At 39.1% G+C, this 16,789-nt stretch overlaps 1 protein-coding gene across 1 annotated transcript in view; it reads right to left on the reverse strand.

Annotated features, from left to right (window-relative positions):
• pappa2 (pappalysin 2) overlaps positions 1-16,789 on the reverse strand; it is a 67,560-nt gene that overhangs the window by 22,392 nt on the left and 28,379 nt on the right. The window contains exons 12-16 of the mRNA XM_053495580.1: positions 15,663-15,782; positions 15,426-15,567; positions 12,910-13,084; positions 7,078-7,240; positions 4,487-4,664 (exon numbers count right to left, since the gene is read on the reverse strand). Coding sequence (XP_053351555.1) covers positions 4,487-4,664; positions 7,078-7,240; positions 12,910-13,084; positions 15,426-15,567; positions 15,663-15,782 — 778 coding nt within the window. The remainder of the gene's footprint in view (positions 1-4,486; positions 4,665-7,077; positions 7,241-12,909; positions 13,085-15,425; positions 15,568-15,662; positions 15,783-16,789) is intronic.

Here is a 16,789-nt window from a genome sequence, read left to right on the forward strand (position 1 = left end):
ACATGATCCCACACTTTTGAGTGGTAAATCACACACACACACACACACACACACACACACACACACAGACACACACACACACACACATTGTGCGCGTCTCGTTGGCGCATCTATGACCAAGACAGCAAGTGTTTGTGATGTATCAAGAGCTACGGAATCCAGGGTGATGTCAGCATACCACCAAGAAGGACGAACCACATCCAACAGGAGTAACTGTGGATGCAAGAGGAATCTGTCTGAAAGGGATGTCCGGGTGCTAACCCAGATTGTATCCAAAAAACATAAAAAATCTTAGGCTGTAAACAATGTGAAACATTTGATGAGTCATGATCAGGCTCCAATAGCATGGCATTCCCTAGGCCCAATACTTGTGCTAGATGGGTGCGTCACTGCCAAGGACTACCGAACCATTCTGGAGGACCATGTGCACCTAATGGTTCAAACATTGTATCCTGAAGGCGGTGCCGTGTATCAGGATGATAATGCACCAATACGCAAAGCAAGTTGAACATCTCCCATGGCCTGCACAGTCACCAGATCCTGTATATTATTTGGCCACTTTGGGGAGCTTTGGAGGAGCGAGTCAGGAAACATTTTCCTCCACCAGCATCACATAGTGACCTGGCCTCTATTCTGCAAGAAGAATGGCTCAAATTCCCTCTGGCCACTGTGCAGGACTTGTATCTGTCATTCCCGAGACGAATTGAAGCTGTATTGGCTGCAAAAGGAGGCCCTACACCGTACTAATGAATTACTGTGGTCTAAAATAATAACTATAACTACCTGGACTCCATATTAACATCAATTAACATCAACTGTTATAGCTGAACTGCCTGCCACCTAACACATAGTATGAATGCAGATCAATTCCTGCTTTTTTTTCACCCAGATGAGGATGGGTTCCCTGTTGAGTCTGGTTCATCTCAAGGTTTCTTCCTATTGCCATCTCAGGGAGTTTTTCCTTGCCACTGTCGCCCTCGGCTTGCTCACCAGGGACAAACTTATCGTTCTGATTCATACAAATTCACATTCCATACAAACTTAAATAATTCTTTTGATTGTGTAAAGCTGCTTTGGGACAATGCCAATTGTTAAAAGCGCTATACAAATAAAATAAAATTGAACTTAAATAAAACCATGTGTTTTACAGTAGTTTCATTGTCCAACCTCTGTGTATAGTTACCTGTAATTATTAAAATTAAAACAACAAAAAAAAAAGTCTTGAAATATTTCACTCAAAGTGTTATACATCTAGAATATATGACAGGTTCACTAATCACAGGAAAAATGGCATGCTAATGAAAATAAATAGCTGATCCAGGGGTAAAATCATTACCCTACTTGGTTGAGTAAATTTTACCCTGACATTTTAGTCTTAGTGAAACGAAAGTTCAGCCTCTTCAACTCATACTGTTGGATCTAATTAACAATTGTTTTCATAAACAAACACATAAAGTATAGTATATGCATCATATCTGTAGTCTTTTTTCCCTAAATCAAAAAGTATGGCTGCCTTTATAAAAACAATAGTTTTAAAAGTCTGGAGAACTCAGGTGTGTGTCTGCATCCTGTCAAAAAGAAAATCAGCCATGACCTCCGAAAATAATTCTGTTCAGTTGCTGCTCATCAATCTCTGAAGTGGTTATAATGTTCCTTGTAGTGATTGTCCCAGCCAAGTCAGTTCATGCTCAACATATTTAATGCTTGAAGATATAAAAAAAATCCCAAGAGCTGTAGAATGTACAAGCATCTCTTGGAACATGTTTATGAGCATGACAGCACAATCAGAAAAATAGTGAACAAGTATGATTTGTAAATGGCAAGGAGAAAGCCCAAATCTTTTTAAAAAGAATATTGCATAACCAAGCTACATTCACATTATAAGCCACATTGTTTAATTTTGATATTGTGATCAAATCAGATTTGCATTTTATGACGGTTCACATTATGCTTGGCATTTTGCTCTAGAGCCGAGGTCTCCAAATCCAGTCCTGGAGGGCCAGTGTCCAACACAGTTTGCTGATTCTTCTTCTCAAACACAGCTAATTTAACTAATGTTAAGTACTAGGCTCAGTGGGTGTGTTTAGGTGTTGGTGAATTACAAATTGTGCTGGTCATTGGCTCCAAATCCAGGACTAGAATTGGAGAACCCTGCACTAAAGGATGGGAAATTAGTTTGTCAGCTGTGTTGAGATCTAGAAGAAAGATAAAGGTCTTGCTTTAGCCGGTTCTGATTGATGTCGTCAGTGCCCTATGTATCTAAAAAGTCATCAGTACCCTACTGTACTGTACTGTATGTATGTAAAAAGGCAAAAGGTTGCATGAATTCTGATCAGAGCGTTCTCACTCAAGTTGCACAACCATATATTGGATATTTATGCAATCTAGGACCTCAAACAAAATTTACTCAAATCTGAGTCACATAAAAAACATTTAGATTTAAGCGTTCAGACAGCCCTTAAAAAAATCTGTTTCACACTATGATAAAAAATTCAGATTTTAGTCATTTCAGACTAGTAAGGTAAACATAGCCTTGGGTGTGCAAAACTGCATCTGAAACAAACACAAAAAAAACATTCTGGAACAATATAAGTTCGACTAATGAGATCAAAGTGAAGATAATTAATCATCATGCACAATGCCAGCTATACACAGCGTATGATCATAAACTGTGGAGCCTGCTGGTGGAGGGTGATGATTTGAGCTTGTTTTGCAGCCACAGAACCTGGGAAACTTGTAGTCATTGAGACAACATTGAACTCCTCTTCAAGCCAGAATATTCTTGAGACAAATGTTGGGCCATCTGTTCAGCAACTTAAGCTTGGCCAAAATGTATTCATGCAACAGCAAAGTGATCTCAAGCACACCAGCAAACCAACATCTGTAAGGCTAAAAAGAAAAAAGTCAAGGTGTTGGAATGCGTATTTCTCCTGAATGATGTGAGAGACCGATCAAGTCCGAGAAAAAACAAGTATATCATAATAGTGCATTTGTATTCAGCCCCCCTAAGTCAATCTTTGTAGAACCACCTTTTACTGCAATTACAGCTGCAAATCTATTGGGGTATGTCGCTATTCTACCTTGTCGCAAACTGCAATCGCTTTCTTCTTGCCACTCTTCCATAAAGGCCAGATTTGTGAAGTGCATAACTAATAGTTGTCCTGTAGATAGATTCTCCTATCTGAGCTGTTACCTCTTGGCTGCTTCTCTGATTAATTCTCTCCTTGCCCGGCCTGTCAGTTTAGGTGGATGGCCATGTCTTGGTAGGTTTGCAGTTGTACCATACTCTTTCCATTTTTAGATGAATTGCTCCGAAAATGTTCAATCCTTGGAGATTTTTTTAGAACTTAACTTTACTCTAAAGTTCTCCACAACTTTATCCCTGTTTGTTCTTTGGGTTTCATGATGCTGTTTGTTTATTAATGTTCTCAAACAAACCTTTGAGGGCGTTACAGTATGTTAATTCTGATAATTAATAGAGCTAAATACTGAGATAAAATTAGATACAGATAGACACTATTTGGTGGCTTCTGAAGATAATTCGTTGCACTGGACTTTAGTTAGGGCTATCAGAGTAAAGGGAGCTAAATACAAATGCACACCACACTTTTTAGATTTTTAATTGTAAAAAAGTTTGAAAGCATTCATTATTTACCTTTCACTTCACAATTACAGTATGTGCCACTTTGTGTTGGTCTATCACATAAAATTCCAATAAAATACATTTATAGTTGTGAAAAAATATGTTTAGGGGTATAAATACTTTTTTAAGGCACTGTATTTAAGAAGACTGCTTTTAAAATAATATTCTTTAAAAAAAATTTTTAGTAGCCCTAAAATGCAGCACTAAAATAAAACGTATCACACTTACTGTAACTATCACACATAACATTTGCTCCTGGAGTTAGTTACCCAGTATACTGTATTACAGTGAGTACATGAGCTAGTTACTGAGTATGGTACAATAAAATGGAAACAAAGTCTACGAAATAAAATGAATAACTGGCAAAACTGGGCTTAAAAAAGCCTGTCCAAGGTTTTCTTATAAATCCAAGTCATTGAAATCAATGTGCGTAGTTAGTTATATAAAAAAACATCCAATAAACCCAATGAACTTCCAGTGGAGCACAGAGAAAGATCATCTGACCCTTATACCACCCTGGACTGAAGAGTGGGGGCGGATATGACTCCTTTCCATGGGATTCTCCAGCAAACTTAAAACATGCTCTTGTTTTTGAGTTGTTTTTTGCTCTCTAAGTGCTGCCCTGCTTTCCTGTTTACACAGCAAAGACATGGGCCTGAGGTGGCTGCCAAGCATATATATATATACAGTGTATATACACACCCCTAAATCCCCAGCTGAATGAAAGCAGACTTCAAGGATACACAAAAATGTTGTGGATTTATAAAATAATATGCAGAGGATATGTAAATATGCCCAAACACAACAACAAAAAAGAAAATATCAATATACTGAGGGTGTTACCTTGCAATGTGGATGGTGAGTTGCAGGAGAACGTGCACTGCTTGCCAAAAGTAGTACCCCAAGGACAAGTGAATGAGGCAAAATAGACATGAGAGTTATCAGGCAGACCACAGTCTACTGGCTCACAGCTCACCACACGGTCCCAAACGCCATTGACGCAGCTCAGCTCTACAGCTTTCTGAGAACCAAATGCAGACACAGTCAATGTTAAAGGGAAAATGTACAGCACTTGATGACTAGTTAAACTAATCATGCACCCTCATCTACTGATTTGTTCATACCAATTATACAATTTTCATGCCTCTACAGGTCCTTCTCAAAAAATTTGCATATTGTGATAAAGTTAATTATTTTCTGTAATGTACTGATAAACATTAGACTTTCATATATTTCAGATTCATTACACACAACTGAAGTAGTTCAAGCCTTTTAATTGTTTTAATATTGATGATTTTGGCATACAGCTCATGAAAACCCAAAATTCCTATCTCAAAAAATTAGCATATTTCATCCGACCAATAAAAGAAAAGTGTTTTTAATACAAAAAAAGTCAACCTTCAAATAATTATGTTCAGTTATGCACTCAATACTTGGTCGGGAATCCTTTTGCAGAAATGACTGCTTCAATGCGGTGTGGCATGGAGGCAATCAGCCTGTGGCACTGCTGAGGTGTTATGGAGCCCCAGGATGCTTCGATAGCGGCCTTAAGCTCATCCAGAGTGTTGGGTCTTGCGTCTCTCAACTTTCTCTTCACAATATCCCACAGATTCTCTATGGGGTTCAGGTCAGGAGTGTTGGCAGGCCAATTGAGCACAGTAATACCAGGGTCAGTAAACCAAAATTTACCAGTGGTTTTGGCACTGTGAGCAGGTGCCAGGTCGTGCTGAAAAATGAAATCTTCATCTCCATAAAGCTTTTCAGCAGATGGAAGCATGAAGTGCTCCAAAATCTCCTGATAGCTAGCTGCATTGACCCTGCCCTTGATATAACACAGTGGACCAACACCAGCAGCTGACATGGCACCCCAGACCATCACTGACTGTGGGACACTGGACTTCAGGCATTTTGGCATTTCCCTCTCCCCAGTCTTCCTCCAGACTCTGGCACCTTGATTTCCGAATGACATGCAAAATTTGCTTTCATCCGAAAAAAAGTACTTTGGACCACTGAGCAACCGTCCAGTGCTGCTTCTCTGTAGCCCAGGTCAGGCGCTTCTGCTGCTGTTTCTGTTTCAAAAGTGGCTTGACCTGGGGAATGCGGCACCTGTAGCCCATTTCCTGCACACGCCTGTACACGGTGGCTCTGGATGTTTCTACTCCAGACTCAGTCCACTGCTTCCGCAGGTCCCCCAAGGTCTGGAATCGGTCCTTCTCCACAATTTTCCTCAGGGTCCGGTCACCTCTTCTCGTTGTGCAGCGTTTTCTGCCACACTTTTTCCTTCCCACAAACTTCCCACTGAGGTGCCTTGATACAGCACTCTGGGAACAGCCTATTCATTCAGAAATTTCTTTCTTTGTCTTACCCTCTTGCTTGAGGGTGTTAATGATGGCCTTCTGGACAGCAGTCAGGTCGGCAGTCTTACCCATGATTGCGGTTTTGAGTAATGAACCAGGCTGGGAGTTTTTAAAAGCCTCAGGAATCTTTTGCAGGTGTTTAGAGTTAATTAGTTGATTCAGATGATTAGGTTAATAGCTCGTTTAGAGAACCTTTTCATGATATGCTAATTTTCTAAGATTCATGAGCTGTATGCCAAAATCATCAATATTAAAATAATTAAAAGGCTTGACCTACTTCAGTTGTGTGTAATGGATCTAAAATATATGAAAGTCTAATGTTTATCAGTACATTACAGAAAATAATAAACTTTATCACAATATGCTAATTTTTTGAGAAGGACCTGTATATCCTGTGTCTCTTTCTTTGTAGAATTACTATACAGTATTAAGATTATACACACTATCAGTCAAAAGGTTTGGACACATCTAATTCCAGATTCCTGATTTATAATTCCAAGTTTTTATTTATCTCTGCACTGTAAAGCAATACTGAAGGCATCTACACTAGCACTTGGCAATACTGTTTATGGAAGAACTATTCAATCAACACCAACTAGAATAGTGCCCATGGATAAGTAATAATAATAACAATAAAAATAATAATAATAATAATAAAAACACAAAGATGAGGCTGCTGTCAATTATCACCATTATCAAGTTGAGTATGTTTAATCCATACAGCAAATAATTAAATTATAATTTACAAAAAAATTGAGAGATAGCAGGGATTTAAAATGTTTCAAGAACAAAACAAAAAAAGTACAAATTTAATTCAACATTCCAATAAAACAAAAATACACAATGCCTTTTATCAAGCTTAATATGCAAATTGAAACATTCATTTACTTATTCATTGAAAACTTTGTGTCTAAATTTTATTACCAATATGTACTTTAATTAATTTGACAGTCCTATTCATATCATTTATATATTTAATTATTTATCTCAGCCCATTTTTAAAATGGAAAACAAAGGATTTTTTAAATACATTTTAAAAATGCATATTTTATTATCAGTATAAAGTTGACTTTGTACCTGTTGCAGATAAAAGCCCAAGCCACTGAGGCTGTGCAGTGTGTATCCTCTGTGGCATGTAATGGAACAGTGTGTGGGGTCCAGAATGGGGGTGCAGTTAACTGAAGCGTGCTCTACTTTGACAGCACTGCAGGAGTCCACAGTGCATGGTCTTCGCACACACCTAAAAAACCGACATTAAGGAGTGTTTTATTTCAGTCCTGTGAATGTCCCTTGAACAATGTTTGGACCAATGCCATATTCTTGGACAGTAAGTCCCTGACTTAGGAACATCCGAGTTACAAATTTTCTAGAACATTCCGTAAGTCTACGAACATTTGTACATGTATATGCGAACAAATCGTGAAAGTAGTTCATGTGTATTGTACAAAAAATAGACACCGCAGTGCACCGAATATCAACAATTATATACAATATTTTTAGTGTGTTTTCAAGTCTGGTATGTGTGTGCGTGTGGGTGTGCCAGAGAAATGAGTCGGCCTCACCGGTTTCAATGAATAGTCCGTGAGCACTATGATAGAACATGGCTGCCCTATAAATTGTCCCGATGGTGAATAATTAATAATAAATAAATACAGTGGGGCAAAAAAGAATTTAGTCAGCCATCAATTGTGCAAGTTCTTCCACTTAAAAATATGAGAGAGGCCTGTAATTTTCATCATAGGTATACCTCAACTATGAGAGACTAAATAAGGAAAAAAATGCAGAAAATCAGATTGTAGGATTTTTAAAGAATTTATTTACAAATTATGGTGGAAAATAAGTATTTGGTCATTACGGGTTACCTGTATTAATGGCATCTGTTATCAGTATAAAAGACACCTGTCCACAACCTCGAACAGTCAGACTCCAAACTCCACCATGGCCAAGACCAAAGAGCTGTCAAAGGACACCAGAAACAAAATTGTAGACCTGCTGGGAAGACTGAATCTGCAGTAGGTAATCAGCTTGGTGAGAAGAAATCAACTGTGGGAGCAATTATTAGAAAATGGAAGACATACAAGACCTGACAATCTCCCTCGATCTGGGGCTCCACGCAAGATCTCACCACATTTGGTCAAAAAGATCACAAGAACTGTGGGCAAAAATCCCAGAACCACACGGGGGGACCTAGTGAATGACCTGCAGAGAGCTGCGACCAAAGTAACAAAGGCTACCATCAGTAACACACTGGGCCGCCAGGGACTCAAATCCTGCCGTAGCAGACGTGTTCCACTGCTCAGTACATGTCCAGGCCCATCTGAAGTTTGCTAGAAAGCATTTGGATAATCCAAAAGAGTATTGGGAGAATGTCATATGGTCAGATGAAATCAAAATAGAACTTTGTGTTTGAAGGAGAAATAATGCTAAGTTGCATCCAAAGAACACCATACCTACTGTGAAGCATGGGGGTGGAAACATCATGCTTTGGAGCTGTTTTTCTGCAAAAGGACCAGAACGACTGATCCGTGTAAAGGAATGAATAAATGGGGCCATACATCGTGAGATTTTGAGTGAAAACCTCCTTCCATCAGCAAGGGCATTGAAGATGAAACATGGCTGGGTCTTTCAGCATGATAATGATCCCAAACACACTGCAACAAAGGAGTGGCTTCGTAAGAATCATTTTAAGCTCCTGGAGTGGCCTAGCCAGTCTCCAGATCTCAACCCCATAGGAAAGCTTTAAAAGGAGTTAAAAGTCCGTGTTGCCCAGCGACAGCCCCAAAACATCAACAAGAATGGGCCAAAATACCAGCAACAGTGTGTGAAAACCTTGTGAAGACTTACAGAAAACGTTTGACCTCTGTCATTGCCAACGAAGGGTATATAACAAAGTATTGAGATGAAATTTTGTTATTGACCAAATACTTATTTTCCACCCTAATTTGCAAATAAATTCTTTAAAAATCCCACAATGCGATTTTCTGAATTTATTTTTATTATTTTGTTTCTCATAGTTGAGGTATACCTATTATAAAAATTAAAGGTCTCTCTTTTTTTTAGAATGACAATCACTCAGTTGCTGATACTGTCGTTGTTAAGGATAAGAATCACTCAACATTTGAGTAATTCTTGACTCATCACAAAGCACCCAGGCTGCTATAAAGCAACATCTGTAAAAATGGTAGGTGGTAAGCTCTATATAACCACTTTTTTACTTTCAGCATGCTACAGTACAGTCCTCTCAGCGCCACCAAAGGGATAATCAGAATATGACATGAGCCATTTCATTAAAAAAATCCTCTTGAACTACATACAAGTACATTTACAGTAATAATTCCTTTAGTCAGTGGAAGAAGACTCAATAGACAGAAGAGCCCAGAAGAGTTTGTGTGACAGAAGAGCGCACAAACTGCTCATGGTCCTCTCAGGTAACCTTTAAAGCTATGTTAGATTGGTGGACTTTAGTTTTCACCTTTATGTATAGATGTGATTATAACCTCCCTATAACTAGCCCTAACCTCTAGAATGTTCCCTCCCAATTGCTTTTAGGTGTTTCATTTCCTCCTGGTTGGTCTCATTTAGAGGTTAGCATGCTGCTAATGGTAATTATTCTAGCATTCAAGTTCCTACCTCAAAGGATTCAACCTAGTTTTTCTGTTTTGCTTTTGCTTCTAATTATCAATTCGAATTCTGCTTAATAAACTTCATTTTCCAGCCCTAACCTCTAGATTCTGCATGATGCTTCAAAGACAGACCAGCAGCAAAGAACAAGTGAGTCAGCCTGATGACATGCCACAAGGTGTTTTAACACAGGTCACCAAGGTGTTGGGATGAGGTTGACATGGTGACTCCCCATTCCATGCACTGCTGAAAGGCTGACTGCACAGACTGCAACGGTGTCCCGAGTAAAGCTTACTTCACTGGCACATGGTATGGGAAGCAGGAAGTTTAGACAAGTCCACTCTGCTCAGGGCCCTGGTGATGCTTTTGCTCCCGGCCATGCTCCCTGCTCAGTGCCCTGTGGAGGTCAACTTTGGCCTCCAAAACTACTCTTCCACTAAAGTTCCACTGCCTGAGGAGGTCAACCTAGTTATTTCCACAGCCCAGCACCCTGAAGAGCTCAGCGAGATGAACCCCCACAACAGGTTTCAGGCATAGCCAAGCCCTGTTTCTGCAAAGGTCAATGATACAACTTCCCATGAAAAAGTGCAAATCATGCCCTGGCTTTCTGGAATCATGAAAAGCCCTATCAAATCTTCTTTCTCAGTAGTGCCATGACATTGCTGTGCCTTATTTCAGCAAAGCCAGGCTCTGGCGCAGCAAAGCCCTGGCCTTCCCCAGCAAGCCATTCCCTTTTCCATTGATGTGTTAACCTTGTCCAGGAATGCCACACCATGTTCCAGCTGTGCCCTGCTTTGCTTTTAGCCTAACATTGCTCTGTCCAAGATTAATCTTGCACCGCTTGACCCACGCTCTGCCCCAACTGAGCCAGACTCTGTACTGTCAAACAGTTCTGTATCATGCTCAGCCCTGTACCATCCCAGCCAAGCCCAGCTTCACCCTCTGCTAATTCCAGTGACTGACTTTAAAGACATCATGCTAAGCCTGCCGCCAAGTTCTAAGCACATAGTGCGTGCAGCTAATTACACTAACTATCGGTTGCCAGCATGAGTGAAAGTAGGTCGGTAAGGCCCATAGTACTAGAAAGAGGAAAAAGCAGTTGTTTCTAAGTCAGTCCAAATTGCCCCTAAACTGTCAGTGTCGTTTAGTTTACAGCTTACACAAGCTACAAAGCTACAGTAACTAGCTTCTAACACAAGGCTGAATCCCAAACCCTCACTAACCCCTGACACTCTCTAACACTTAGTGTATGGAACACGTAATTGTACAACTTTTTTTAACTCCAAAAGTTACCTGATATTCTAAAGTTGAATAAATTTAAATCAGGACTGCCTATCACTTCCATGGTTTATTCTTCTCAACTTTAGGCTATATGGTACCAGTAAGAATTTAAAACCACATTTACCCGTTACCTGTTACACCAACTGGTTGTCCGTTCAGTGCTAGTTCTGCCTATTGTGAAAGGAAAAGTGTTGGCCAAGTAACAGAACTAGTTAAATAAACGAACAAATCATAATCTGTTAATAATAAACAGTATTTGTGGAACTGTGGAAAAAAAGCAATATCACACTTGAGGTTGTGCTGTCACATCTGTGGTATCTTTGATTCTCAGGCCACACACTTATGCCTACAGCTGCAACACAGCTGGGCTGATAGTCAGTACAACAGCACTCCCTCTTGTGTGACATTGCTTAAATGTCTTTCCTTGTGTCTGCGCTATGTTAATATCCAGTCTTCATCTCTAACATCTGAACATGCTGCTTTGTAAAACACGCCTTAAACAAATTGTTTTGAAATTTTTTATGTGTTTATTTAATTTTTCAGATCAAATAGAGCAACAACTTATGGAATTATCTTGTAATTTCTAAAACAAATACTGGTGGAAATCTAAAAATGATAATTAGTCTGCAGTTAAAAATGAGTGCTTAACCTTAATTAACTGTTTGACCTGGCCAATTGAAACAAAACATTTGTCAAGCAACAACAATTGTCAATTCTTTTCTCATAATGCATTGCTTCCATAAAAATGCTCCATAATTTAATTTGTTTGAGGTGTGTTTTGCAAAGACAAAATGTTCAGCTATGAAACAGAAAGCTAGTGAAAAATCCTCTTTGTGCTGATTCCATAATTGTTGCCAGGGCTTTTAAAGAAATCTGTATTGACAACTGCAATGTAGTTCAATCAAAGATTCTGAGAAGTTTATTACAAGCAGTAGTAGTGTTGGATTCATATCAGAGCATACCACAAATCGTGTCTGTACTGGCAGCTTTTATCTTAAATTTATTCACTTACTCACTCATTCTCTATAACGCTTATCCTGTATGGGGTCACTTGAAACCTGGACATGGTGCCAATCCATCACAGGGTATATCTTAAATTTAGTGTTTATTCATGTTCCACTGAAACTAGTGTTAAATGGTTTTTTTTGTATGCAAGACTGTGCTGTCTAATGCAGTTAGTAGATTCAGAGACATTCCCATGTTGGCTTTTATACCGTAAATTATACTAGGTATTTTATCAGCAAAATCCAGCTCCAACTTCAAATCCATGCATCCATCTAGGAACCTCTGTAGTCCAATTAGGATCCATGGAGGCCAATGGTGTATTTAGTCCCATTTTGTACAACTGTGGTAGGACCTCCGGTGAACATTCACACACACTACAGGGAACTTGGAAATGGAAATAAACATGTCCTTGGACTGTGAGAGGAAAATGGAAAACCCAGCGGAAACCCACCAAGCATGGAGAGAACATGCATACTCCATGCACACAGGCACGAGATGGGAATCGAAACCAGGACCTTACGGTGTAAAGCAATAGTGCAAACCACTAAGCCACCATACCGTTTCAACTTTAGTACCAGTCATAATATCAGGCTTTAAATCATTCACAATTGCTGCTGAGCTACAGTCATGTATTTAAAAAAATGGAAATAATTCTCTGTGGCAAGAAAACAAGCAAACTTCACTAGATCTTAAGAAAGCCACTCTTGAGGTCTGGAAGCAAAGCAGGTAGAACACCTTATTTCTATCACATTTGATTCAACTCGAAACTGAAAGGCATTTATTTAAAACTGGAATTGGGAATCATTGTTTTGCATATTTACTTCCATTCAAATAAAATCAGCAAATCAGGAAAATCATTGTGAACCTGGTTGTATGACTATGAATAATCAATAACATGCAGCTGCAATTCAGGTATGGTATTTTTTTTTTTCAAGAGTGACATCTTAAGTAATTTGTGTGTGAGTATGTGTGAAGACGTGGAAGAGCCCACCCTCGGCGCACCCAGTCAGGGCGAGGGGACTGAGATGGCAGGATGTACGCAGTGCCACACCTAGCACTGCCACATGAACAGTAGAGAAGTTCAGCAACAAAGCAGCAGTCTGGAAGAAGGGTGTGCTCAGGTTGTGGGTCACATTTACCACCAAGGGATTACGCTGGCATGACAGCTCATAGGTACCTGCACACACACACACACACACACACACACACATTTAATTATCAATAAGTTCCAATTTCAGAGATCTGAAATTGGCCTACTTCAAACCATGACTTCCACCATGTCTGTGTTCCATAAATAATAAAAGTGTCCATTTGAAATAGATTAGGACACTGCATACATATTATATACAGTGGGTCCAAACGTCTAAGACCACTAAAAATGCAGTTTGTAAGAGATATCAGCGAGCAGAAGCAGGAGTCGTTATCTAAAAAAATTCCAGAGACGAAAAACCATGGAGACAATTATTTTATCCACAATTAAAGTATTGAATGGAACTTTAGCGAACTCAGAATGTCTACCACGCTACCAAAAAACTGTGAGTCCCTTTCTGTTAGTGCAAGTCTGCATGATTGAGACCAGGTGCACATTCAGTAATTAGGTGAACCCGAATGTGCGGATGGGGAATAGAAATCTGTTGTGGCCATGTATGTAGGCCATAATTTATTCTGGAGGTTGTGCCTGACATCGTTTCCAGCGTGTACTTGACATGATTCTGCATTCTTCTTTAATTAAATATAACATTGGTCATTCCAAATGATAGTATCGACAGTGGCTTTATTGAAAAATAGAATCTCACAAATATTTCCATGAATAAGGAGGTTAGTATTTGGTATGTCCCTTTTTGGCTGTAATGTGGTATAGACTTCACAAGTTTTTGTGCAAAAAAGATTCCTAGAATTCATTTTGGATCAAACTGTTCAGTCTGAACACATGCTCTGAAAGAAGAGACATTTTGTACAAAGCAGTTAACATGGTCACTATCGCACATTTCCTTGCATTTAGACAGGAAATAGTGTGGGATCCTGAGGACTTACTTTCTTCGTTTTATTTTTAATACATTTTAAAATGATAAAAACCTTCTGTTCATTTTCCATTTTAAATAAAACAAACAAACAAACAAACTCAGATTATGTGGTTTTAGATAGTTGGACCCTGCTGTAGTTTTGGATTATTTGTCCAACACTGATATGTTGATGAAAACAAGACGCACGATTAGTGAAAATGCTGCAGGCCTGCTGTCTGCTTTTGCAGAGATGTGACTACTAATGTCGTCAGTTACAACAGTGGAGGAGGAAAATCTGTTAAAAAACTTTAGGCTATTGTGTATTTTTATGGATAATTATGTTCAAGGTGTATTTTGGAGACCAAAAAATAACTAAAAGATTACCTGCTAACCTACAGGATTACCTGATGATTTCCCACACAAATAAAAAAGTAACCTAAGCAATGTATCGCTTCTGGACAATTATATGTGTCCTCCTGGATTTGGTGGCACTGATTAGTTATAGTGTTAGCTCATTCAGAGCTTCCGTTGCAAACGAGACAATGCTAAGTAACAAGCTGCGCTTATGCTGTGCAGGTTAACCAATACTGTCATTTCAAGCTTTCTCAGTAATATCTAACTAACTGGCTTCTTCTTCTTCTTTGTCTTTCGGTTGTTTCCTTTTAGGGGTCGCCACAGCGAATCATTTGCCTCCATCTAACCCTATCCTCTGCATCCTCTTCTCTCACACCAACTAACTTCATGTCCTCTCTCATCCATAAATCTCCTTTTTGGTCTTCCTCTAGACCTCCTGCCTGGCAGTTCCAACCTCAGCATCCTTCTACCGATATACTCACAATCTCTTCATTGAACATGTCCAAACCACCTCAATCTGGCCTCTCTGACTTTATCTCCAAAACATCTAACATGGGTTGTCCCTCTGATGAACCCATTCTTGATCCTATCCATCCTTGTCACTCCCAAAGAGAACCTCAACATCTTCAGCTCTGCTACCTCCAACTCTGCCTCCTGTCTTTTCTTCAGTGCCACTGTCTCTAAGCCGTAGAGCATCGCTGCATTAAGCAAACTGGCCCAGGATTAAATTCCAAATAACATCAAAAATAGAAGAAGCTAGTTAGCTTTGTTGTTCACATTAACCAAAAGCAGGGTCAAAAGGCGATTCTGAATGACTTTGAAGCGATAAATAAAGTGAAAAAGTGTGGTTTAGGATGACATAATGTTATCAGAATGTTATATTGCTGAAAGTGCTACTGGTTTGGATTTGAGTTTTGGCATTTGCATTCAGTAACATCCCTTTTGCGGTAGAGAAGTGGGTTTGACCCATTGCAGACAGACATCTTGACATCAAGTGCAAATGGTCTATACCCACTTTAAAATCGAAAAGCAAATAAATAAAAAACACAAAGCCATGGTTAGCCAAGTTTGCTCACACAGTTAATGAACATGTAGCTTACAAAGTTATATTATATCTTAGCCAAACTGATTTTATGTAAATAAGTGGTCTATGAAATGTACCAAGTATGTGGTTTTTGCCATTAGTGTCACAGAGTTGGATAGACACTGTTTTCTTGCACTGCTGTCCAGTGTTCTGCATTTCTCCATCATAGGCCAGATAGAGGAGAATGGAGGCTGCAACCCCAGGCCTCTCAAATCCCACCTGACCAAAACACAGAGAGGGGAACAAACTGAGCTCATTTGATCTTTGTGTGTTCTCTCATTCTTTAAAAATTTACCTTTAATTGCAGTGCATACCCTAAGCCACACAGGCTGCTCCTGGCCATTGTAACTGCTGAGTTGAGACAAGGCTGTGCAGGGGACCCAGGCATCCCGCATCAGTGCATCATTCATTTCAACATACTGAGATCTGCACATCTAATAAAAAAATGAAAATTAGAAAATATGTTAATGACCTAGCTATAATAAATATATTTTATTGTATTAATATACTATTATACTAATAAACAATTATTAAATAATAGCAGTTACACTTGCTCAGAGACAGTTGCTGAATGCCATTCGGCTCCCTGTTAGCTATACTTGCATTACATAAGGCACAGGCCCTGCAGTACCCTTTAGTAGTGTTTTCCCAGCTCCTTTACACCAACTTCAATAGAAGAGTCACTAATTAGCTGAGAAAATGGCAAAATTTGCAGGTGAGTGGGTTCTCCTGGACCAGAGCTGAAAACGTACAGTGTAACATATGGTATTTAAAGCCAATATTTTACACCCAATGCAGTGTGCTCATTAGCCTGGTAAAACACTTGAGACTCAGCCAAACAATACATTTATTTGATCTGTTACATTTGAAGTAGTCCCTGAAGCAAAATATCTCCAGACTGTATTAAAGTTGAACCAATTAGAGGACTGAAATAAACAGGAATGTAAAAAGTCTTAAGCGGGGGATATACTTGCTGACTTTCACAATCCCCAAAAAATCCTGAAAAGATTGGGAGTATACACTAAGTGACAAGCGTCTGCAGATTTTTAAAAAAAAATTATGATGACTCAAAAAACATGGATCATACACTTATCGACTGCGCCAGATGAGGGATCAGAGACTACACAATTTGTTACTGTGACTGAGGCCATTCGAATGCACCAAACTCTCACGACAACTTCGTGAGAGCAAAAATAAACTTTCAAGAAAAAAACGAAGAAGAAAAAGAAGAAAAAAAACAGACAAAAATGTCTGAGACAGGCAGCAGTTTTATAATGCTCCAAGTTGTATTTTAATATTTCATTTATTTATTTTCTTCAATATTAATATTTAATTAAAAATTATATTACAGTAGGTGGCACAGTGACTTTGTTAGCATTGTCGCCTTGCACCTGCAGGGTCCGAGTTCGATTTCCACCTTGGGTCTGTGTGCGTGGAGTGG

Source organism: Clarias gariepinus, chromosome 1, assembly GCF_024256425.1.
Source record: "Clarias gariepinus isolate MV-2021 ecotype Netherlands chromosome 1, CGAR_prim_01v2, whole genome shotgun sequence".
Lineage (NCBI taxonomy): Eukaryota > Metazoa > Chordata > Actinopteri > Siluriformes > Clariidae > Clarias > Clarias gariepinus.